This window comes from Anabrus simplex, chromosome 2, assembly GCF_040414725.1.
Source record: "Anabrus simplex isolate iqAnaSimp1 chromosome 2, ASM4041472v1, whole genome shotgun sequence".
Taxonomy (NCBI): domain Eukaryota; kingdom Metazoa; phylum Arthropoda; class Insecta; order Orthoptera; family Tettigoniidae; genus Anabrus; species Anabrus simplex.
This window is the reverse complement of record NC_090266.1, coordinates 330520989-330547365: the sequence shown is the minus strand read 5'-3', so window position 1 is coordinate 330547365 and position 26377 is coordinate 330520989. Positions and strand designations below refer to the sequence as shown.

The 26377-nt window shown below is 37.4% G+C and overlaps 1 protein-coding gene across 5 annotated transcripts in view; it reads left to right on the top strand.

Moving 5' to 3' along the window:
- The window catches only part of p120ctn (adherens junction protein p120), a 914089-nt gene that overhangs the window by 192764 nt on the left and 694948 nt on the right, over window positions 1–26377 (top strand). For all 5 annotated transcript variants that reach the window (XM_067140690.2, XM_067140688.2, XM_067140689.2 and 2 more), the window contains exon 5: window positions 24075–24299. In XM_067140690.2, coding sequence (XP_066996791.2) covers window positions 24075–24299 — 225 coding nt within the window. The remainder of the gene's footprint in view (window positions 1–24074; window positions 24300–26377) is intronic.

Sequence of the window (26377 nt, the reverse complement as noted above, 5' to 3'; positions counted from 1 at the left end):
GTGTAGGTGCATTCGAAACTGCGCTTATGTCGATTAAGGGACACATAAAGTGCCATTGTCTATTGGTAGTCCCACTATGGATCATAGTAAAATATATACAGTATATATGACATTGCTGACACAAATAAAACTGGTTAATATTTGTTGATGTGCATGTGAACGGCCATATCATGGAAGGAACAATCCTCTTTGGTTTCAATAAGTGAAAGATATCCCAGTGTCATAAAGTAAGTCTTATCCGTCTGTAAGGGCGTTAATGGGGGAATATCTAAAAGAGAAAGAAGAAAATTACTTGTCCAAATTGAAACAAAATAATGGGAATGTGACTGTTAAAAGAGAGAGGGCTTTCCCTTTGAGGTTACCCAGCGCAGCTGTTCAGTGTTTTCTATAGCTTTGAATTTGTTGTGACATAGCAGAGGAGGTAGTAGAAGGAAGGGGAGCGAGTGGTAAGGGTGGGAAGGAAAAGAGAGGGGAAAGTTGGAATGAGGAAGGCACCATGAGAGGAGGAGGGGAATTATTAGGATCATTTGTCAGACTTGTATTGAATTTTTGACCGTGATACTTTGGTGCTAAGGAAATAATTGACTCTATGAGGACATTAGTTTCTTTTTGAAATTTCATTCATATTGAAAGCAGGATTAGAAACATGGTCTAGAGATATAAAGTACTCCTGAAGGATATTGAGAAAGAGGCCTTTTTGACTGAAATAAAGAATGTCCAAATCTTGTTGAATGATGGAGAAATGATGATTAGCCTCATGAGCATGTAACCTTAAAGCAGAGAATCTATTATGCTTGACAGCATTTACATGTTCCAAATACCGAGTTTTGAAACTTCTCCCTATTTGACCAATAAACATTTGGACCATATGATGAATGAACTCTCCGAGAAATCAGTAGGTAGGGAATAAGGGTTTCCATTCGTAGAAGGTTTGAAGTCACTCACGGTACTTGGATTTGCCGATGACACTGTTATTGTTGTAAAAACAAAGCTTCTGCTCTAGATCTGACTGAAACAGCAATGAATAGTCTTAGAGAGATAGGCTTGAATATCATTATGTCTAAATCAGTGTCTTATCAACGTATCTAAAGGTCAGCTTAATTACGGTGTAATTTCTGTCTTCAGTGGAAATTTTAAAGCGGTATCCCAAGAAGAATCCATCAGATATCTCGGAGTGAATTTTCGGAACACACACAGCACGATGCAGGGTCAAAGTCTCAAAATGGGAGTCAGTGTCATCTCTCTCCTTCAGGCTGACCAAAAGTTCATCATAATTTCTTCAGTATGCCCAGCATTAATTTTTCCATTTCAGGCGGTTGCACTGAAATGCATTCCTCTGAAATTTCTGAAAGATAGCAACAAAATGATAAAATGCACACGGTAAGAAATCCTTCAGCTTCCTGCCGACACACCTAATATGATATGATAATTACACACCAGAAGTTCAAAGGTCTAGGAATTTTCCGATCCCAGCGGGAAACTGTCCTGCAACAGATCAGCACCCTTCTTACTCTACAAATAAATGGAAACCCTTAGGTATTTTGGGAAGTAGGTATCTCTCTGAGGAGAGTAATAACTGCCTACAAAACCTACTTATTTCACGTTGTGTCAGCTTATTAAATTCCAAGAATGGTCTTTCGGATTTTAAGAGAATAAGACAATTACTGAGAGATCAAGAATTCTAGAAATGGTATCAGCTTCCTCAAAAGGGAAAACCTTTCAGCAAACAGTTGGATTACACACCATGATGGTCTGTTTTGCAGTGATTGGCGTGATGCTCTAAAGATGACCATTGATGTCACAGCTGTTTGAGCCATCTGTTACCTACAAATGCAGTCAATTTATTAAAATTAGTGTGTCTTAAAATTTATTAAAATCTTCCAAACCCAAGTTTTCGTCAGTAAATTTTGCAGCTACTTCCATCCACCCTCAAACACTTTCTAGTTTGGTAGCTCCTCACTCCACAGTAAGTGAATCTTGTCCATACATAAACATAATTGACCTTGACCTTAGCCTCGGACAACATGCCTGTCAGTAGAACATCAGTATCAGGATCAATATGTACTCCTCCTTTAGCATATTGGACAATGTTTGTTTTTGACACCCAAATATGAAATCTGTTGGTTTTGTTCAATGTTTAAGCATTCACTCTGCCCTTGACCTCTGTTGGTGTTACCGAATCAAAACCTACAGCAGACAAGGCAAAGAGATTTTAAATAAGATTATGAATAGAATAGTGTAGTTTAGTGCTCATTTATGACATATTTTATTTTTGACACATGGTATATATTAACTAAGAGATGTTTAGAACTAAATATGCGTTAAAGGTTACAGAGGCAATGAATAGTCTTAGAGAGATAGGCTTGAATATCATTCTTCTTCAGTGGAAATTTTAAAGCGGTATCACAAGAAGAATCCATCAGATATCTCGGAGTTAACTTCTCTGAAAAAGTTTTTTATGGCATACTCTCTTTGCCCATTCTCATTATATGCCCATACCACTTTAGCTTTGTTGTTCCTATCCTGTCTTGAAGTTTCAAGATTCCTGTCCTTTTCCGCATTTCATTTCTAATTCTATCCTTTCTCCCTCGGTATCTCTTACGAATTTCATCTCCGCTACCTGTATTCTACGCTCTTATCGTTTTGTTGTAGTCCACAATCCAGCTACATAGGTTAGGTGGGTTCATAATATATGTTGAATATAATACTTTCTTATATTTCTTTGGGACATCTTGGTTCCACAAAATACTGCTTACACTCTGGTAGAAGCTGTTTGCTTGTTGTATTCTTTTCCCAATTTCCTCGGTTATGTTTCCATCTTCTGTGGTCACACTTCACAAACACTTGAAACTTTTAACTACTTCCAGAATTTTACCATTCAGTTTTATCTTTCCTCTTCCTTCCCTCCTTCCTTCCCCTTGCCATCACTATTTTTTTTATTTTTCTCTGTGCTTACATTCATCCCAAATTTTTCTGTCTCTTGATTCCATACATCTACTTGTTTTTGCACTTCCGTTTCATCCTCACCCCATACCGCTAATATCATCTGCAAACAATATGGCTTTTGTTGCCTGTCTTCCCAATCTCTGTTTAATATTCTTACGAATTTCATCTATGACTGTGATGAATAGTATGGGGGATAGTACACTTCCCTGTCGGAGACCAGTTTCAACTTTAAACAATTTTGTTTTTCCTAAACTAGTCTTCACACTTAACACAATTTTTGTACATCGCTTTTATCATTTGCACTTCCACTCTGTTAACTTGTTTTTTCCTTTGTATATCGCATACTACCAACTGTCTGGGCATACTGTTATAAGCATTCTCAATGTCAATAAATGCCATCATTATGTCTTTTCCAAACTCCCATCTTTTTTCCATCATATGTCTTAATGTAAAGATCAGGTCAAACCAGGGAGTAAAGAATACAGGGAGATGCGTTGGAGCTCTGAGAGTGAAGCCCAATGACAGTGGTCTACATAGGGGCTGTGGTCATAAATAGGCGGGAGAACGCATGCTGTCTTCTGATAGTCAAATCTATCACAGCTAATTGAAGTGAATACGATGAACGCAAATTGTAATTGCGGGAATTTTCAGATGCAAACACTGTATGACACGCTAAAACGTAAAAGAGATACTAATATTTAGTTGATGTTGTAGCTCTTACAATGTCGTGTTGTGCATACGGTTGCACGAATCGGAAATCGAAAAATATTCCTGGAATAACATGGCTTGTAATATGTACTACAGTAACTCAGAAGCACCGTCCACTTTTCGTAAGAATTTTTAGTTTAGACTTTTTCTTTATGGTCAATTTTTCGTGGGGTTTCCTATTCATGAGGAAAGACCAGAGTGGATTAACCTTTACCACTCGTCTGTCGGGTGAGGCCCGACATTACGATATTCCCGTTCCGGTCGCATGTCGGGGGAGACCCGACACGGCATTTTATCGCCCACCGCTCGTCTGCCGTCTCTTAGCCGACAAAATACACGATGTTATACTGTACTGCCATCTTTTGGTTCCGCGTGGAACTTTGTAGAATCCAGATACTATTCGACAATCAGTCAAAAATCCATTATTTAGATGGCAGTGTAGCCGTCAGCTGTCAAATCACTCACATAGTAAACAAACATGGCCGCCATGTGCTCTTTTACTGTCGTATTTTTTATTATGGACACTCGAGTTTAGGCTTTAATTACAAACGAACCAATAGGCCTATTGAAATTCGAGTTATACCAATATTTTCCTTGTTTAATTCTACATTAGCTTATATAAAACACATTGTTTTCGGCGCTCATTAAATAATTTTTATTTGTGGTTGTAATAAATATTGCCCGGGTTTTTGGCTTCTTCTCTACGAAGCGCTCACTTAGGAATATATACAAGGAAAACCACTTGTCTGATTCTAATGAAATTTTTATATGTTATAACCAAATGTATTTGTAGTGTAATACTCAAGCTACGATTTTTTTCAACCACCCTGAAAAACGTTCTTATCATTTTTCTAAGGCAACTCTTTCTCAGCCCAGGATAAACGTACAACAGCAAACATGGGCTTGTTTTGAAGCACTCAGTCATGGTTATCAGAAACTACAACAACTGTAACAGTACAGTTTGGTACCGAATTTGTGAAGAGTAATATTGAAAGGAGGTTTTGTGTACGCCGGACCGTGCGATTAACAGCAGGCCGGGTGGTGAAATTGGGCGCAGTGTTGCCGCGTTCAGCATTATTCACGCACGCAACGAACACAGCTTTTCCTTTACATTCATTCGTTTACTTTCAACCTTAAATTTTATTTCCTCTTATAAATTCCACTTCCCATCACCTTTTCTCATGGCTTTGGACCTTCAACGGCAGGTTTAAAAATGGTTAACTTCCTAATTTAGAAATATCACACTGTACAATTTTTACAAGAGTTATTTGAATTATTATTTAGGCTACATATATTTACGGTATTTAATTCTATCAATTTTCTTCGTCTGAAAAATCACTGTGTTCCGAAGAATCGGTGCTGCTGTCATTCATGTTATGACTGACTCGAAATAAGGGACATTTGTAGACAGTCCATCTTTTTCCCCAGTAGTGGTCTTCAATTTTTTCCGCGTGTTTAATACCTTGTTTCCAGAGTTCAGGGATCACGGTACGTAAGGCTTCTCGGCATAAAGCGTAAACTGCTTCCATACCTCTACCATTTTCTAATGTGTTAGCTATATTTGTTTTTGCTATTTTCCCTTTTACGTAAGCCCAAATGAGCTCGATTGGATTACGCTCGCAATGGGCCACTGGTAACCAAATAATCTGTACATCTGGTCGATGTCGTTTAGTCAGTTGTTCCAGCTTCTTTACCGGCGTTTGAAACTAAGGCCTACCGGGCGAGTTAGCCGTGCGCGTAGAGGCGCGCGGCTGTGAGCTTGCATCCGGGAGATAGTAGGTTCGAATCCCACTATCGGCAGCCCTGAAGATGGTTTTCCGTGGTTTCCCATTTTCACACCAGGCAAATACTGGGGCTGTACCTTAATTAAGGCCACGGCCGCTTCCTTCCCATTCCTCTCCCATCGTCGCCATAAGACCTATCTATGTCGGTGCGACGTAAAGCAAATAACAAAAAAAAAAAAAAAAAATCATTGCAAGTTCACCCTCTGATAACGGCGGTCTCGGAGCCATCTTGAAGTGACGTGGTCAACATGCAGAACATAGGAAAACTGAAAATGGCTTCCGGACAAACCAAGGTCACGGGCATTCCGTTTCACAACTGCCCGGAGCGATCGTACTGTGTTCGTTGCGCGCTTGATTACTACTGAACGCGGCAACACTGCGCCCAATTTCACCACCCGGCCTGCTGTTAATCGCACGGTCCGACGTGGACAAAACCTCTCCTCAATATTACTCTTCATAAATTCGGTACCACTCTGTATGGTTACAGTTGTTGTTGTAGTTTCTGATAACCATGACTGCGTGCTTCAAAATAAGCCCAGGTTTGCTGTTGTACGTTTATCCTGGGCTGAGAAAGAGTTGCTTTAGTAAAATGATAAGAACTTTTTTCGGGGTGGTTGAAAAAAATTGTAACTTTAGTATTACACTACAAATACATGTGGTTATAACATATAAAAATTTCATTAGAATCAGACAAGTCGTTTTCCTTGTATATATTCCTAAGTGAGCGCATCGTAGAGAAGAAGCCAAAAACCCGGGCAATATTTATTGCAACCACAAATAAAAAATATTTAATGAACGTCGAAAACAATGCGTCTTATATACGGTAACGTAGAATTAAACAAGGAAAATATTGGTATAACTCGAATTTCCATAGGCCTATTGGTTCGTTTGTAATTAAAGCCTAAACTCGAGTGTCCATAATAAAAAATTCGACAGTAGTCATATATATGTTGTATATGTCAGGCAACACACAAAACCTCAGTATTTTCGCACCTCTGCTCCTAATGAATATATCTAATAGCATTTCACGATGCCTAAAAGTGAACAGACGATGGTTGGTTTGTGTACCGTAACCCAACATGTACCTGATGCTGACGGCTGGCACAATTATAAATCAACAGATTCGGATTTCAAGAAATTGCCGTTTACAGTGGTTTCAGCCTACATAATACCGCGAGGTATGAAAACAGAGACTGAATAGAGTTTTTCAATTGCTTTTTAGCGATAATTTGTACACTAAATTATTAAAGAAACCAATCGGTATGCGATAACGGTAATAATAATAATAATAATAATAATAATAATAATAATAATAATGCAAAATAATTCGTCTTAAATTCTACATATTGCTTTTATTTGCTCCCGTATAGCTTGCTGTAAACGTGCATAGCCTAACTACATCATTTAAAACCAAGTGCTATCTCCAAAATCGTGAAAGATTAATACAGGTCATATAAGATAAAAATGTACATTTAAAATACGAGTAGTAGAGGCAACACAGAGAACTTTAATTCGAGGGGTAAGGGTTAAGGCCATTAGAAGGAAAAATTGGATACCTGCTTACACCAGAATATGTTCAGTACATTTCAAACCGGAATTGTTTGATCGGTCCATGAAGAAAGTTGTTTTGAAGGGGAATGCAGTACCTACTATTAGTTGTTCGGAGATGATGATTTTCGTTAACTCGGATCGGCCCTGGTCCCAGTTGATCCGGGTAATCGAGGTTATACTGTGTATTAGAAGAAAATTGAAAAATTTCAGAACACATTCAAGCTATTAAAAAAAAATAGTATGACAGTGTTTATTGTTAGAGTAGGTAAGCAGGGTCTGTTTTATAATCTTGTCCCTCATCTTATTAAGGAAACAGTAAGCTGATTTGAGCTTGCCATGACAACACTCGTTGTCACAAATAAACTGGTTATAGCTGAAGAATGGAAAGAACAATTCACACAACTGCATCTCCATGGTACACAAGCCAGGCATGCTATATTACAGAAGTAGTGCAGTAGCTGAACACAGAATGCTAAGGAAAAAAGAAAGGAAGGTTAACAAAGACTCAATATAAATGGTCCATTATTGGACATTATAAATTTTCCAGCTAATTCATTCCTGGTTGCCAGCGTTTCACCCCAGTGGGCTAAGTTGGGCTCATCAGTTGGTAAATAGCACACCCACCAAGACGCATGGCTAGTTGCATATCGTGGAGGCCATTGCATAGGCTACTTGAAGCCACCGGCAGTGCCAATGCACTATGAACGACTTTGCCTCATTACCAAAAATTGATGCCTGCCTGGCCATCAGATGATATAGACGTTGGTTCCCATAGGGAACCTGAAATATTTGTCCCGAATGAGTAAATTTATAATACCAATATAAATGGTCCGTTATTGGACATTATAAATTTTTTTTAGCTGGAAAATGTATAATTTCATAGTCCGTAGATATAATTTATCTCCTAGAATTCTAAACACGAAGTTAATTACACATCTTTGATTCACATATGTTGTTTCATCTAGTGAGACCCAAATATATTTTCCATCAGCCTTTACAAAGCTCAGGAAACTAGTTGTTGTTTCATCTGAGACTGACTAGTTTGTATAGTACTTCAAAAACTGGAGTGAGTTCTTATATTTATTTTTATTTTTTTGCTTAGCCAGTAGTGGTATGTTTCCCGAGACGAATGCTTAATTCAAGTCTTCCGTAAATTTACCTTCATCGGGCGAGTTGGCCATGTGGTTAGGGTCGCGCAGCTGAGAGATTGCATCCGGGAGATAGTGGGTTCAAACCCCACTGTCAGCAACCCTGAAGATGGTTTTCCTTGGTTTCCCATTTTTACACTAGGCAAATGGTGGGGCTGTACCTTAAGGCCATGGCTGCTTCCTTCCCACTCATAGGCATTTCCTATCCCATCGTTGCCATAAGACCTATCTGTGTCAGTGCGATGTAAAGCAAATAGCAAAAAAATTTACTTTGTGTTGGTCCAGCTGTGATTACAAGAGGCTGGTGTTTTTGTTTTCAAATTTACCTCTTTCAGTTGAGTTGGCTTCGAGTTGCGGTTATAACTCTTGTCTGAATTGACTGGAAAATAACTGATTGTACATGAAAAGAAATTGTGTTTACAAAATGGGGTAAAGAGGGCTCTGTTGTAAGTGAAATTCTAGGAATTGGTACTATAATTGGATGGCAGGAAGACAAAGTGATGGCTGGATCTAGTGTTGATGTTGCTAATTTTAAACCTATTTCTCATCTGTCAAATAGTCTATTTGGTGATAATCAGCACGGTTCAGCTTCTGGAACATGGCATGAATCGTTCACAGGTTGCCAACACTTACCTCAAGTACGTGCCATACTTCCCAGCACTATTTTGCAGAAGGTGATGTCTGCGCTCAGAATGCAAAATACTTTTAAAATTTGCCTTAACAGGAGAAAAATGCAAAATATGCACTTTTAAGAGAATATTCCAAATTAAATTTAACATGTAACAATTTAAGTGTGTATTGTGATTGTGTCTTCCAATTGACTTTGCATGTTAACTCAGAATGTTAGGGTTAACACTTTTAACATGTTGACGTGTTTTCCACTCCAAGTGGAAAACGTGTCAAGTCAATTAGTTGTTCGGAGATGACTGCACAGCTTTGGCAACTTCCATGCTGTTTCCATGCCAACAGATAGCCTGAACGACGTAAAGGACGTGCTTCTCGTAGTTACAACACTCCGCAACACTCATGCTCTTTGTTATAAGTAGAGACAAGAATTATAGGCATTTAAAACAGTTAAAATAGGCAGTCATATAGGCTCTTAAATTATCCAAAATAGACATTTAAATAGGCATTAACGCGTAAAATAGGCAACAAAATAGGCATAAAAAATTACTTATAATTTAATAACACACTCAATTACTATAATTTATATTTCCAAGCAATGTTTCAATGTTTTCCGGTAACAATCTTGTTCTCCTGTCATGCATAATGTTTTTGTACTGAACATAAATTGATTGGACAAAACTTCAATGAAGTCACTTTATCTGGTTTTATTTCGCTGACAGGCTGCTTTCCCAGTGGTTCGGTCAAAACTTCCCCTGACTTCTTCCACAATCCTAATTGACTCCACCCGGGGCATGGCACTCTTCTACAACTTAGTGTTTGCTCCCGGCAGTTTGTTGAAATTTGAAGATGCTCCGGTTTATGCAGGGGCATATTAGCTCCCAACTTTGCAGTGCATAGGTGTGAAGAAAATGGTTAATGGTCGCTGCCCAAAGTGGATTGGTAGGAAGGCTGCGTTGATACAGATTTCTGTACTGTATCAGATGCATCGCAGTATTTCTAAGTTGATCTATGTGGTACTTTTCTCACATTTGATCTGGAAGATAATAAAATTGACATAAATTACATTGTCCCTATATCTTAAATTTCTACAGTTGGGCTAATTGGCAATAATGCTTAGTATATATCATGCATTTATTTCATAAAAAGACTGTTAGAGATGATGTTTCTAGAAGTACAAAACTTTAAAGTAGAAACAAGAGAATTGGTAATTTACGTGGAAATATGTCCTCAAGGATTTTCAGTTATAATTTGGCAGTATCGTGTTGAGTTCATGGGTGAAAAATATAAGAAAAAAGACGTGAAACGATACTGGAGTAGCGTAGGGAGTGATCCATCCTTTATGCTTGCCAAGGACCCACCAAGTTGGCTCTGGCAGTATTCTTACTTATATAGAATAATGAAAATGGAGACGCTATAAATCTTAGATTTGTGAACATTTTATTTGTTTCTATTTGCCAGTCAGCCGGGTTAGCTGTCATGAAGACTATCTTCTGTTGCCTGCAATAGATCGTGCATCATGTGTGCCCACATGGCCGCAACCCTCGTTCAAAAAAAAGACTGTAATTTTGCATTATGCGTGATTAGTTTTGATGATAAACTAGAATTGAAGTTTTGGGTTCGTTGGAAAATGGCTTCTAGATTTGATGAAGCTTGCTGCTGCAGTTTGGCAATTTGATCAGAGGAAATATTGACATGTTTAATTCTTGTTTGTAGCGGCCAGACTCTCCGTTGGAAGTTGATTGTTTTGATGTAAGTTATGGTTAAAAGGGGCTTCAATCCAAATTTTGAGTATCTGATTATGTTTCTTTCAATTTATAGAATGGAAGAAGCATCCCTTTGTCTGCTGCTACAGAATCTTGTGGACCTTATTGCGTTACTGTGACTATTGTCTGTTGTGGCTCAAGGAGTAGAGCTAAAACTAATCACACATAATGCAAAATTAGTCTTTTGAAATAACATTATTTAGAGAGCACAATTCTTAACTAAAATTCTCAATACTGAAATGTTACTGTATTCTAGAAACCAACACACTTCAGAAACTATAGCTCCTACATATTAACATCCAATATTTATATTTATGACTCAAATTTTAATACCAAAATTATAGTTGAATCAATTTTATTTTAATATTGCAAACAATTTTTAGCCAAATTTTCAAATTGTAAAAACTGTGTTTTGGACATCAATGTGTTTTAGAATTAAGAGTTACTCCATTTTAACATTGCAAATCACATTGTCATAATTTTTAATGTGTATATTATTCTTGTGTTTTAAATATTGTTATCTATGAAATTAGATTTACATTCAATGTAATGAAATTTGTAACAACAATCCAAATATGACAAACCTTGAGACAATTGTATAGGCTGATGATGCTTATGAATAAAAGCGAAACATGTCCCGGTAAATTAGTGTTGTAACATTACAACTTAACAACACAAACTGTAATTTGTATTGAAAAGGTGAATCAAAATAACCAACAAATTGTTAATATATCATAGCATAGTTCAATACGGGCCTAAAAATGAGATTAGTTACATGTAAAATAATATGAAATTGTCGTGATATGTAACCCAAAACTAATTTTTGTCACAATTTAGCAAGACTCTAGAGGGGATTCTAGAGGCTTGTTAACCTGGGAGCTTATGCCCTTCAGACTTCCTTTGCTTCCCTCACTTCAAGCACAACATTTACTAACCGGACCTCACCAGTCCAGACCAACGGTCTTTTCGCTGGCCTGGTCTTGTAAAGATAGTCTTGGCAACCTTGTAAAACACGCTGTGGCATCGTCCTAGCCGGGCTACATTGGATCTGCAACCTGTGTTTCTTGAAGGCGTAGCGGAAGTTTAATAGAATTCGCAAATTTTTAAAGGAAGTTTTAAAAATTGCATTTCAGTTGTAAATCTCTATTTTCACAGGAAACGAATCACAGTTCAAAATACCCAATTTAATTTTCATCCATTCTGTTACAAGAGACCACGGGCGTTCTAATTCATTGTTCAGTAATTTAATGGTTATTTACATTTTAGTAATATAAATTATTGAAAATTCACGATTAATACAGCATTGGAACAAAACAACTTGCCACAATACATAAATTAATAGGCCTATATATGCTACAATGAAATGCGATAATAGTTCTCAATCACAAAAAAAATATATAAGGAACAAACGTTCCTCCTTCCAGCAAGCTTGACAGACTACCCTTCCATCTGTAGTGAAATTGGAATTCCCCGCGATACACTGTTTCAGCCAGTAGGACTTCGACGATTTTTCTTTGGGCGTTGCCCAAACACACTTCTTCATCATTGTCTTCTTCTTCTTCACTTCACAATAAATCACAACCCGTTCTGAACATAAAGCGTATGCGTATAACAGTTCGCATCAAAAGGGAGGTACAGGGCATATGGGTTGTGCAACATAGTTCGACGTTGACTTGTTCTCGCATATGTCTTAGGAGGTTGGAGGGGTTGAAGGCTTCGAGGTCAAATTGTTCCTTGTTTCTCCTTATGGAAATTCCCCTAGAACTATTTCTGGTGACTTCTGAGAATTTCTATTTTTGTTCGTAGGGTAAACAGATATTGAGAAAAGAGAAGGTAATTATTCTGTCCAGCACACTAGCTACAATATAATGCACTGGAAGAAAATCGTTTAAAAAAAAAAAGTACAATCAAGAGGCATCAAATAGGCAATTGTACGCCAAATAGGCACAAACCCCTGAAATGGGCATTTACAGGCACAATAAAACCAACGAAATATAGCTAAAAGACCCTGAAACGGATTTATATCTCAAAAGCCTACATTTCTGAACACAGGAATAAAATAGGCAAATAGGCACATTCCCGTGTCTAGTTACAAGCTACAAATACAGTACGCCCACGTGTCGTTCTCACTGCACTATACTAAAATTTATAGTCAGAAATGTAGTGGAGCAAGGAGATTACACTGGCCTTAATTAATGATATAATTGAAGGCCCTTGTTCGTGGGATGTCTCATCAAACGAATACAGAGATAAAGCGAAGAAATCCGACAGTTTCCAGGAACTCAAAATTATCTATAATTGTTCCCACAAGTGCATCGAAAAAAAAACCTAGCGTCCCTCCGCTCCCAGTACAGTCGAGAATTACAAAAAAGTTCAGAAAAGTCTGAAGTCGAGGGGGGGAGCGGACGAAGTTTATATTTCAAATTGGATTGCTTCTGAAGCAATGAGCAGGATGAGGGGAGGAAATGTGCCCAATAAAACTGCATTTCTATAAATCATAACAGGGAGTAACAGTGACAATAACAAAGGCCAATTCCTCTTCATCTGAGTTTAACACTTTAATTAAGTGTGGACGCAATGTTAAATGAAACAGTTTTTAACATTTAACATGTTGATGGTGTCACCAGTTAACATTTAATATGTTGTTGTTAAATGTTAATCAGTGGAGCCTTAATGTATACATTTTCTGTGATTTAATTGTTTAGTTGAGTCATCACCATCAAATGATTCAGATTCATCACTTTTTGTGGAAGCCATTTCTTTCCTGTTTCAACTCAGTTAATCTGTAACTGTTAGGTACTTCAGTCTATCAAAACAAATTTATGATTAAATGAGATTTAGAAATTATCTAATTTAAAAGAAAAATGACTTCTTTCTTCTCAAAAGAACATGATCATTTTCTTTAATTATAAGCTATAAATTTCTTTTTTTTTTCTGTATTGAAGTGCAATTATAGGAAATAAATTAACAAGATGATCCACCCTTTCAATACAGTATATCAAGTAAATAATATTACACCAGTCTTGGGACTAGTTTCAGCCACTTAGTGGCCATCTTCAGCCAAATAAAAATTAAACAGATTATGTTATAACTAGGGCACGAATGTTTAAGACTTAAAAATAGCCCAAATAAGCAAGCAAATATGACCTCAAAAGTTACGAAATATTACCTCAAAAGTGACTAAATACGTAGGTGGTTTGAAAAGTTCTCGGAATGTACTAGAATTAAGTGTCTTACCTCGGTGGAACTGCTGTTATTTTTCAACATAGTCTCCCTGTAGACTAATGAATTTGGTCCAGCGATGTTCCAATGCCTTGATCCCATCTCGAAAATGAGATTCCTCCAGGCCTGCAAAATACCTCTCCAATTCGGCTGTCAGTTCTTCCCTTGTCGAAAATCTCTGTCCACCGAAGAAAATTTTCAGCTTGGGGAATAGATGAAAGTCTGATGGTGCCAAATCAGGTGAATGAAGTGGATGTGGCAACAATTCGTACCCCAGTTCATGAAGTTTTGCCATGGCAATAACACTTGTGTGCGGTGGAGCGTTGTCCTGATGAAAGATGAAATATTTTCCTTGCCAAACCAGGCCTTGTTTCATGCGTCTTTCCCTGTAGTTGGTCTAGGAGGTTTGCATAGTATTGCCCCGTAATTGTTTGGCTAGTAGGAAGATAATCTATCAGCAGAATGCCTTTTGCATCCCAGAAAACTGAGGCCATGACCTTTCCGGCCGAGCGCACTGCCTTTGCTTTCTATGGTGGTGGTGAATCACCATGTTTCCACTGCTTTGACTGCTGTTTTGTCTCTGGGGTATAGTAGTGGACCCAAGTTTCATCTGTAGTCACAAACCAGCGCAAAAAATCTTGTTGGTTGCACTGAAAACGGGCCAGACTTTGTTCGGACATTTCCAGTCTGGTGCGTTTATTGTCCAATGTCAAGAGCCGCGGCACCCATCTTGCGGATAATTTTTTCATACCCAATTCTTTGGTTAAAATATAATATACCCGTTCAGAAGACATCCCTACAGCTTCAGCAATCTCCTGCACTTTCAGTCGACGATCCTCCATGACCATTTTATGCACTTTTGCGATAAATTCTGGGGTCGTAACACTTTTTGGCCGTCCACTACGCGGATCATCATCCAAGCTCTCCCGACCAAATTTAAACTCGCTGGTCCACTTGGCAAGAGTTGAAAATGATGGAGCAGAGTCCCCCAGTGTGTTCTGAAAGTCAGCATGAATTTCCTTTGCTTTCAAACCTTTCCATTACGAAGTATTTAATCACTGCTCGAATCTCAGTTTCTTCCATTGTCACAAATCACTACGCGGGAACAACAACAAAGAGTCGTCACCACGTGTTCACTCAGAAAGGATGTGTGATTATTGCGCGGGAACCTTGTTGCTCTAGCACTGACATCTAGCGGTGATTCCGAGAACTTTTCAAACTGTCCTCGTATGACGTAAAAATTACAAAATATTACCCAAAAGTGATTAATCTAAAAAATGGCAATTTTAAAATAAGTTGTAACTTAAACGGCAATTCCTTTAATACATATTTGTTGACTAAATTCTTTATTCTTACTTTCATATTAATTTTCTGAATATACATGTTTTAACAGTTATGCACAGTCTATTGTCCTTCATTTACTTATCAAACATTTATGAATACATAGGTAGGTACCTCTAAAGTACTAAGTTCGCTAAGATTATCAGATCACATAACATTTTAAAAGTCCATGTGATTGTTGTACTGAAAGTTCAACACTTCTTACAATTTCAGTACTTGCATGAATTTCTAAGCTAGGAGCTTCTAAACGACTAATTGCACTCGATATAATTTCAAAATCGACTTAATATATGCCAGAATTTCTAACAAACTGTTGGAAAACAATTCCTGCGCAATGTTGTTAGAAGAGGCAGAGTATACCACTTGTATTAGCTGCAGATGTGGTACCGAGAAACAGTTTTGTGAATGTTAGTTAGCATTCGATGAGTTGAAGATGATTTTGCACAGCTATAGCTGTCGTCAAACCGTTGACTTATGACCAAAATATGACTTTTCTACTAAAATAGTTCAAAATATGACCTTTTGGCAAAAAAAAAAAAAAAAAAAAAAGCCAAAATATGCATTTATATGACAATTAAAAATCACTTAATTGTGACGATAATCACCTGATATGCACCAAAATCCAATCAGGCAAGAAAATGGAGACAAGGAAAAGATATGACTTTTCCTAAACATCCGAGCCCTAGTTATAACTAAATCATATGTATACCAGACAAAGACAATGTTGCGGGAATAATTGAGGAGCTAGATGCAATAACAGCGTAAGTCTACTTACGCTGTTATTGCATGAATACTGTTTTCAGATTTCCTGGTCCCTTCACTACAACCTAGTCCAGGTCTTAGTTCGCTAGGATGCCGGTAGAGGTCAGGAGCTCACTAAAACTGGTACCATGCGCTATGCTGTTATTGCATGAGGCTTGCTTCACGAGTGGCACATTTAGTTGCCGCCAGTTCTCTGACTGGAGAAGATGTCAGCGAGTGGAAGAGAAGGTTTTGTGGCGTCACATTTAATAAAAGACTGGGTATCAGCACTTTGACCTATGTTTCTAAGAATGCCCTCTGCTAAAAGCAACAGATTCATGATACAGAAGTTTGTGTGACTTTATTACCAAAATGGTGTTGTATCAGAGTCATAGTCCTACACTCCTATGTGCCATTTACCATCTTAAAGAGGAATGATAGCTTTCTCAGTTTTAATGATTTGAGGCTACATGATGTAAGAAAGTGTAGTGTAAAAGCAGACAAAAGGGTTGATATTTCACTGATGAAATACTTAAAAACTGAATGTTGAAAGGTATGTGAATGTCATGTCTGTGTGTAATGATTCCGTAGAGTCTGCTAATGCAGCATGTGAAGATGAATCATCCTGATTTTGATCAATGATGCATTTGAGTATTTCAAACAAGTAAGACTCACAATGTCTAAATACCAACTATATACTTTGTGATCTGTTTTTTGTTCCTTTTCTTTTCTTTTAGGTTTAGAGAATCATTTTGTAAAATAATATAGGAATAAAAGTTGTTCAGAAAGGAATGTTACTAATTTTATAACATTTCAACTATTTGTTGGGGAGAGGGTAATTACCGTAGCCTAATACCATAGTTGGAGAGAGCACTGTAACAAAATTATCTTGACCCTTTACGCAAAAGAACGAAAAAGGTGAATATTAAATAAGGAATAAACTTAATGGTTTTATCTTTCTTAGTTGACAATTTTTTTGTTCTTTTTAAGGAATCTGTTCTTAATTTTAGTAAGTTTAGACATTTTGGAGAACTGAGGTGGGATAAACTGCCACTTTTGTTCCTCTATAGTGGGCGATCATGCTTTCCTAACTCCCTGATCAATACTGGTGTATGGCAAAATATAATATTCCTGTTCTTCATGCAATAACAGCGTATAAAATGAAACTTTAAATAGCTCTGTCTTTCTTATTAGCTAACAGATCAATAAAATTCTTTGGGAAATACATTTCCTAGCTCTTTTAAATGTCCTTAAATGAAATTCAGGTTGATTCCTAATATTACTTTTAACTCAGAACATTTATAAACTTCAAGCTTCTGTTTCTCAAAATAACGTAAGTCTACGTACGTTGTTATTGCATCCAACTCCTAAATTATAACATTAAAATACATATAATAACAAAAATTATGGTTATGATCTTCTTGTCATAATATGATGTCTTTAAGTTCACTTAGGACCTCAGGCAAAGAAGTAAATCTGGAAATGATAGCCAGAATTAGGAATGAATAAACATAGAGAAAATAAGTTGAATAGGAGAAAAACTATTTAAGATACTCGCTTCTAATGTCTGATGTAGAACAAGCACTGACTTGTTGTAGGAAGCAGGCAATGTAAACAAAGGAGCAGATAAGGAGGGGAGGGGGTAAGGGAGGAAGGGGAGGAGAGAAGGTGTGTCCAAGGTGGTGCTGAAGAATGCAGAAAGGAAGACTGCTACTGAAAGGGGAATTTAAAGAGGTTATAAAAGAAAGAATTCTTTTTATCTGAGACATGATTATTAAAGATGGGAATTAAAAGGTCTAATAAAATGTTTGATTTTTCTGAAATTTCATTTAGATTGAAGTTAGGATTGAAAAACTGTTCCAGATGGATAAAACAATTTTCAACAATTTTCTGTAATATTGAGTGGGGGGGGGGGGGGGTGCTTTTATTTGTATGACTTTGAGAATTTTCATGCCTTGGTTGGTATTAGTGAACTTACGGTTAGTATCACCCATGTGCTGCCCCATGGCCAAAAATCTGTTATATTTCAGGGCATTAATATGCTCTAAGTATGTTGTATGGAAGCTCCTACCTGTTTGACCAACGTAAGATGCATTACTATTATTTACAGTTGATGGGTACAGGGGAAGAGGGGGAATGTCATATTTTCTACCAACTGGGATAATTAAATTTGAAAGTTTCAACCTTTAATACTGTCTACAATAATACATGTACATGAAGTATTATATTATATAACGTTATATTAATGTACTTGTATTGTAAATTGATAATAATGAAAATATAGAATTAAGTTTTATAATTGAAAAAAAATGTTAAATGAAGTAAATACACATTTGTCATGAAAGTAAAGTGTAATGTCAGTCTTATGAACACATTGTCACAGAAATAAAGGGGAATGTCACTTTTAACAAAACCTAACAAATAACCTGTCAATTAATAGTGAGGAAGTGTATCAATGAATGATCTTCCCTCTGGTCCACAAAATAATCTAAGGACACGCAGACCGGGCGAGTTGGCCGTGCGCGTAGAGGCGCGCGGCTGCGAGCTTGCATCCGGGAGATAGTAGGTTCGAATCCCACTATCGGCAGCCCTGAAAATGGTTTTCCGTGGTTTCCCATTTTCACACCAGGCAAATGCTGGGGCTGTACCTTAATTAAGGCCACGGCCGCTTCCTTCCAACTCCTAGGCCTTTCCTATCCGATCGTCGCCATAAGACCTATCTGTGTCGGTGCGACGTAAAGCCCCTAGCAAAAAAAAAAAAAAATAAGGACACGCAGATCAGAAAATTTTGCTGCAGAGATTGGATGTAAACCTGAAATAGAAATAAATTACAAATTTAAAATCTCATTATTTCCAGCATGTTTGCGAATGTAGAGTATCTTCATGTACACTAACTCCTATACTTATGTTCATAAGATGCCTCTGGAACTACAAACTCACTAACTGGTGTTTCTGGGAAGTGTGGAGTTGATTTTGGAGTATTTACAACAGGTCGTTCCCAATGGCCATTGTAACTGGGTCTGTATTCCATGAATTGTGGATGCTCAATGGAGATGACAAGTTCCCTTATTGGTCTTGATTTAAAAGGGCAGACTTTTCTCTACAAGGGAGTCAAAAACTTGGTCCACTGACGAATCATTGGTTGATCATCTTGGATTACGTGGAAAGGGAAGGGCTTATTTCTGGCACTCCTAAAATGATCTGCCCAGTCTTCTGGCGTTTCAGCTGCAAATTTCTTATTAATTAGTGCCATGTTTCTATCGCACTCTAAGTACGAGTGCCCATGAATTGGAAATACTATTTTCACAGAATCTAGGCGTTTGGCATGTTGCACTATAAAGAGGAGAAATCTGAAAACAGTCCAGTTCTTGTTCTGTCCACATGCAGAATCACAGAAGAATGTCAAGTGTTTTCTCGTCCTCAAGTTCACAAGATATAAAATGATGTAACATAGAGCACACTTCATCTGCTGCTTTATGTGCAACTGTCTCTGGGTATGTATAGAATACAGAGTGTCCACTAGACAAAACATGTATATTGAAGGAGAACTGTGACAGCTGTCTGCGGTAATACATGTCATTAGTGGATAAATTTGGTATGCATAAATTATTTTGGAAATCCATCATTATTGCTTCCCTATCAAAATCTTTCTTGGAAGTGAGCCTCGCAAGTCGTTCACGTGTATAAAACTGTTCAGCTTTTCTAAGTTGCAATTTGTTTTGAATGCCTAAGTTATATAATTGAGCTTTAATTTCCTTATGGTCTGCACAATCTTTGTTAAAGTGATTCCATTTGTGACATTCTAAGTTAAACCTCAGCTGAATAAGTGTCGCATGTACTGCACGTATCCGTGCGAGGATATCCAAAACTTATGTTAAATTTGATACAGAATATTTTTTGGTAAGTTTCATATGACACATGACTATTGGAATTCTTATCCATAAACATAGCATGCATTTTCTTAACTGATAAGCTATCTGGCAAGTACACTTTTCATGAATCGTGGAGACTATAATGGTTCTGTCTTGCTCTAAGACTTTATGTGATCCTCTATAGAATGCAGTATTTATTCTGAATGCTTCTTCGGTCGAGTTGTATGTTTTCCGCGTCTGTCAACCTGGGGTGCAGCAGCCTTTAGATTTTTTGTATGGTCTCTAGCCGTTTCTTAGAAATACCGAAGATGGACAGAAATGCTTTGTAACATACATTTTTTTCAACCATATTCCCATTTATTGGGATTCTAACGTTATACTTGTAACTCTGATCATGAAACTGTGCTTCCAATTTGGTTTTCCTAGACATCCTTTGAGCAACTGGCTTAATGTCGATTCGACCAGATAAGTAACTACATACTCTGTTCGTTTCTAGTACTGAGCAGATTAAAGTCATGAAGAAGCCTTTTTCTGTTGTCCTCAGAAATGTTTGTAAAACACTGCAACCTATTTCAATGGCAGTCTTCTCCTTGTTCATGAGATTGTACCTCAAGTTTCTTTGTTACCTCACTCACTCGACCGAAACTAGGTCTCTTCTTGGTTGATGCCATCTTTGTGTTGCCATTCTCTTCTTCAGACATTGTATGCAAACTACGCAATAAACAACAGTCGTGAACTAACATACTGTAAGATGAAACAACTGACTATCAACTCAGCATCGTGTAAAACAGTGCTGCCACATACCAAACTGACATTCACCCTTTGTTTCCTGTTCTGTGATGACATTCCCCTTTCATCAATTGTACATGTATTCTTAAACTTGATATATTTCCGTGACTATTCCCTTTACCTGATTGGACATAGTTTTAAACTATTCTCCTGACCATAAAGTATATAGGGGTAGGGTTAATTCATTTTTTGTTTTACACTGACATTCCTCTTTTTTCCCGTGTACCCTTCTTGGATAAAACAATTTTCTGTAATATTGAGCAGGGGGGCTTTTTGTATGACTTCAAAAATTTTCATGCCTTGGTTCACCTCTATAATAGAGTCAGTAATGCACGAAGTATGTAATTCGTATCGCCAGAAATCCCGCACACTTGCCTACGCGCGACTATGGTGCTGGTCACATTGTCAACAATGACAATGGCAGCAGATGTAATTTAGCGGCAAGTAGTGGTCTTGCATCTTGCTGTGGGGTCCAGAACAAATAATAATAATAATAATAATAATAATAATAATATAATAATAATAATAATGTTCTGGACCGTCGTCAAATGTGCGGACCAGTTTCTGAGATATAAGAATCCTCATTAAAGGCATTCAACCCCTTTTTCACCCCTTTTTCACCCCTTTTTCACCCCTTTTCACCCTTCCTATTGGGATTTTCTGAAAACAAAAAATACGTGTTTATTTTTAATGAAGATTCTAAATACCAATTTTTACATCTGTAAACTTTTAAAGTTTTGAGATATAGATACGCACATTTTGAAATTTCACCCCCCTTTTCACCCCCTTAGCGACGGAATATCCAAAAATCCTCTCTTAGCAAGCACCTACATTTTAATATGAATATATCCCCAAAATTTCATTTCTTTATGTCCAGTAGTTTTGGGTCGGCGATGATGAATCAGTCAGTCAGTCAGTCAGTCAGTCAGTCAGGACAAGTTATTATATATATATATAGATTTTCTCTATAAAGGAGCTGTTATAGCCATTAAATTTAGCTGTATTAAAATAAGTTCATCTATTATCAAATTGGAAACAGAGAGGAACTCTCTGGCTTTATTCTCGACAACGTAGTGACCAAAATGCACAATTGCCTTTAAACACCTAGCAGTTATTAAAATCTTCAAAGATTGAAATTTTTTTTTTAACTGAATGCTAAATCAGCATTTTGTAATACAGTATTTAAAGAACCTGACAAAGTTTTAACTTTAGTCAAAAATTGTATAGAAGTAATAAGTCATATTATGTTGCATATAATATGCTACCAATTATTTATTATTGAAAAATGCGCACATGCCGTGGAGAATACCATTACATTACATTTACATTACATACACATTACTTTTCTTTGCTATAAGCTACGATGGATTTCTGTCTATTCCTGCATTTTACAATATAGTACCTATCACAGAATTCCAAGCACAACTCACACACACATTCGTCATTTGGTTCGTGAAATAATTTGTTGCAGCACACCTTGTGGTGGAAACCATGGATCGCCAATCTCGTCGTCACGTGTCGCATATCATGATTAGCTTCCATCCAGGTCCTGTCTTGCATAGCAGATGTTGCATAGAAGTCCTCTGGTATTTTGTTTTTCTTCTCATGCAGATCTTGTATAAGCTGTTTGAAGCTGGTACTAGCTTGAAGTATGAGCTCGCATCTCAGATCCTCTATTAAGGTCTCCCTGGTAAGCTCATATACTAGCCTCGATCTTGCATTCTGCGGGACTCCTAAAATACTCGCTCCAATTCTTCCAGCTGTTTGTACGTGAGGTATTCTGCCACTAATTCTAGGCCATACGTCAGAACAGGTAGTATCTTTAACCTAAACAAGTCCATAGCTGTGCTGATCGATAGTTGTGTGATGTTCCTGATTTCATTCATAGCCCTAGTGGCCGCCACTGCTCTAGATCTTATATGTAAACTGAAACTCTTTCCCGTTGTTTGAATTGTGATACCTAGATATTTAAAATTGTTAGCCCTCTTGAGTAGTTTGCCATTGCATTTGATGTTCTCTGCTTCAGTGAGTCTTCCTCCTTTCCTAAATACTACCAATTCCGCCTTCTCTTCGTTTATCTGGATGTCGTTTCTCTCTGCCCATTCACATAGTGTGTTTAGCGATACTTGCAGTTTATCTATATCTGTCGCTGCGATGGCCATGTCATCAGCGTATACGTATGTGCTTGTTCCTGCCATTCCTTTGGTGACATCGTTCGTGAGAACATTAAACAGGATAGGACTGAGTGGATCGCCTTGGAGGACACCGTTCGTCTGCGACAGCCAGTCAGATATGCCTATTCCATCATCTATCTGTATGTAGTTTTCTGCCAGTATATTCAATATCAGGGTCGTTGTGCTCGTTCTTCCAATTAGTTCCTCCAGTTTATCTATTAATATCTTTCTGTTGACCGTATCGAAGGCTTTTGAGTAATCATCAAAAAACCACATATAGTTTTCCTTTTGGTCTTTCTATCGTCTGTTTTATTTGTTCCAACAGGTTTTCTACTGCCAGAGTCGTGGACCTTCCCTTTCTAAAACCAAACTGTTCCTTTGGTAGAAGGGGTTCTAGCTTCTCTGCCAGCCTTTTGGCGAGGATTCCTGTTAGGAGTTTCAGTAATGTAGATTCCAACGCTATTCCTCTATACGCGTTTGGGTTCTCTGTGTCTCCTTTTCCCTTGTATAATAGCTTGATTGTTGACTTTCTCCATTCGTCTGGTATACTTCCTAATTCTAAACATTTATTTAGAAGGGAGGTCCATATCGGTAAGTATTCTTGTGCTGTCTGCTTTAAGTGTTCACTTCTTATTCCAATTTTAATCCAATTTTAATCTTAAGTTTTAAGGACTACACCAAAATTCTTTTAATAGTTGTGTAAGAATATGGTCAATTTTTATATATATTCATGTTGTATGTCATGTTAATATTGTACTTAAGCCTTGTCACAAAGTTTCCTATGGCTGATGATGGCATACAAATAATGCCGAAACCTGTCCCAACTTTTTGAAAGGTAATAAATTTGTGATGTGTTAATGACGTCACATTGTATTTGTATTGAAAAGGTGGACATAATTATCCTCAATTTATAGTGGCAGTGGTTATAACGGTACTTATCACACAACGCAGAATACAGAGTAGAATACATGCTTCTTACCTTCGAATTTTAGGTTTTCAATCTTACTTGGGCAATATGTAATGGTGAGATGGACTAAACTAGTGGCCACCTAATGCTCTGTGCTGTGTACTGTAGTTTTATTTACTTGCTATGATGGTAATTAGTGCAGCCAAGAGAAGATAACTTCTTATGTTGAACTTGTTGTGTAATTTTAGCTTTTTCAATCTAATTTTGGTACCAGTTTGATCTCGTTTCATGACATCTTGTTATAATTCATGTCATTACTACTTCAATAGGTCCACATAATGCTTGAACAGCTACTTGACTCAATTAAATCAAAGTAGTACCACACAGTGTTCTGTAACAGACTTTGCAAATATTTTCTGTACCTAAAAATGAGACCTTTATTCATAGTTTATTAATGACTTGCAAATTAGTATTGTAATACTTGGTTGTGGATTGTTTCAGCTCGGAGATATCCAGAATCATACCATCCAAATTACCAGGACTATGAACAGTATCCACCACAACCTGAATATCCTTACCAAAATCCACCTTATGCAGGTGCTTTTCCACCATATGGTGAAGCACCAAACTACTCGGAACAACCTAGTTATGGAGAAAGACCACCTACTCCACCCAGTCCAAGTGAGCAGAGTGAATCTCCTCCGCTCCAGCAAACACTGCCACATGGTAAAGTTGTTTTACTTCGTTTTGGTGACTAAGATGGCATTACTTTTCCTATTATGCATAATTAAGTGCATTAGTTATGATGGAAGTGGGAAGCAGTTAGCGAATGTGGTTTAGTCCTTGGGATTTCCAGACTTGCTCATGGTAAATGTGGGAATAGGATCTCATTTCATTTGTGTACACATTCCAAATTGTGACATAATTGCAGCCATATATAGCCATTATTAGCATGCAAGCAGTTGGTGTTTGGGATTGTTGAAGATAATAGGAGTGGGCATCTTTGACATATTCAGTCATGGCCCTCCTTGTGCTCAGGTGGCTAGGGCGATACAATCCACCAGAGGTTTCTAACCCTTTATAGGAGAGATTCTCAATGTGACTACGTGTAAATAGGGTCCTGCTTCACAGAATTCACAGAGATCAAAATGTTTTAAAGGAGCCTTGTATCTATGGGTCTAATATAACAGAGTCCCCCTTCCGTTTCACAAGTGACAGACTCCTTAGAATCAGGTTAGTGAATGAAATGGAATTCGATGAGGAGGTGGACCGATCTGCAATTCATATTGTGGGAACTCCTCTTGTTATTACTGGTGTTTAACATAAGATGGAGCTTAAATGGAATGTCCAGTACGGAACAATCATTCATTAACTTGAATCGTACTTATATTCTGAAGGTGTCAAAAAAGAGTGAATGCAGGAAAATAGGTTGAACTGATAGAAAATAACGATTAGTGTTTATTCCCACATCTTTCGGTCCCTCTGAACGTCCTCCCTCCTGTGTGCACACTCACATCATGTTTGATGCTTGACTGATGGGCAGATTTCTGTTATTTGGAAGAGGGGAGGGAGGAGAATCGGAGAGGGTAGGCATGTGGGCAGGGAAGGAACGATTCCTTGTCTGTGTCGTACTGAATATTGAATGTTCTGTTTGTTCTAGTTTTTGATGTGTAGTTAATTAATTCATTAATGAGGACATTGATTTCTTCTGACATTTTGTTTAATTTGAAGTTTGTATTGAACTTTTGATCAAATTGTATGTGGATGTATTTGTATTTATTGAGCAACATGTCCTTGTTAGCTGTCTGCAGAATTTTTAAGTCCTGATTTATGGTCTGAAAGTGTTACTGAAATTACTCATATATGATTTCTAATAGCCAGAAATCAATTATATTCTCTGGCTTTTACATGTTCTTTATATTTAGTTAAAATACTCATATCTATTTGGCAAATGTAAGTGGCCTTACATTGGGCACAGTTCAATTTGGAAATGCCAGATTGTAAATAGCATACCTGCCAACCCTTCCGATTTACCCGGAAACTATCCGTTTTTTTAACTCGTCTTCCGATTTTCCAATTTAAAAAAAAATTAATTCTTCCTATTTTTGACCAATATATCCTCCAGTACGGTCAGTACTCTTCCCCTACGATAAAGGATAAATTTGTATGTGCTTGCGTGTAATTTACCCAGCCTCATTTTCAAGCGTATTTATTTCATGCTTTATTTTGCAAGTGTATCGTCCGTTGCCTTCGTGTATCGTGTTTCCTGCTCACTACAGCCGCATGTGTGCTTTACAGTGGGGATTTGGGATGGTAGTTGTCCTACAAGCAAGGGAGGCTAGCGTGTGCAAGCGACTCAGTTAATTGGGACGAAAGAATGAGTTTCTTAATGTGTGGTTCATGCACTAGTAACATGTTTCTGTACGTAATTTAATTGGAGTTGTAGGCCACGTGTTTTATCTAGCGATTCTGTTCTTTTCCCTGTGTCAAAGTCGTATGTTAATAATGTATGAAACATCTGTTTTGTATGTGGTAGTGTCGCATATTTCTGTGCATTTTTGTTCATTCTTTCTTCATAATTTTAATGAGTTGAATGAATTTCAGGGAGTTGTGTCAGTGACAGTTTCTGGTACCGGTATTTTCTCTTCGTGTTATGACCAAAAAACCTAAACGGTATCTCCAAGTGTTCAGAGATACCTATAAAATTAAATTTCCATTCATTTTACAGTCTAATAAAGGAAACTGTTATGCGTTTTGTTGCATGTGTTGGTGATAAAAATACAGTGGAATCTCGATATCTTGAA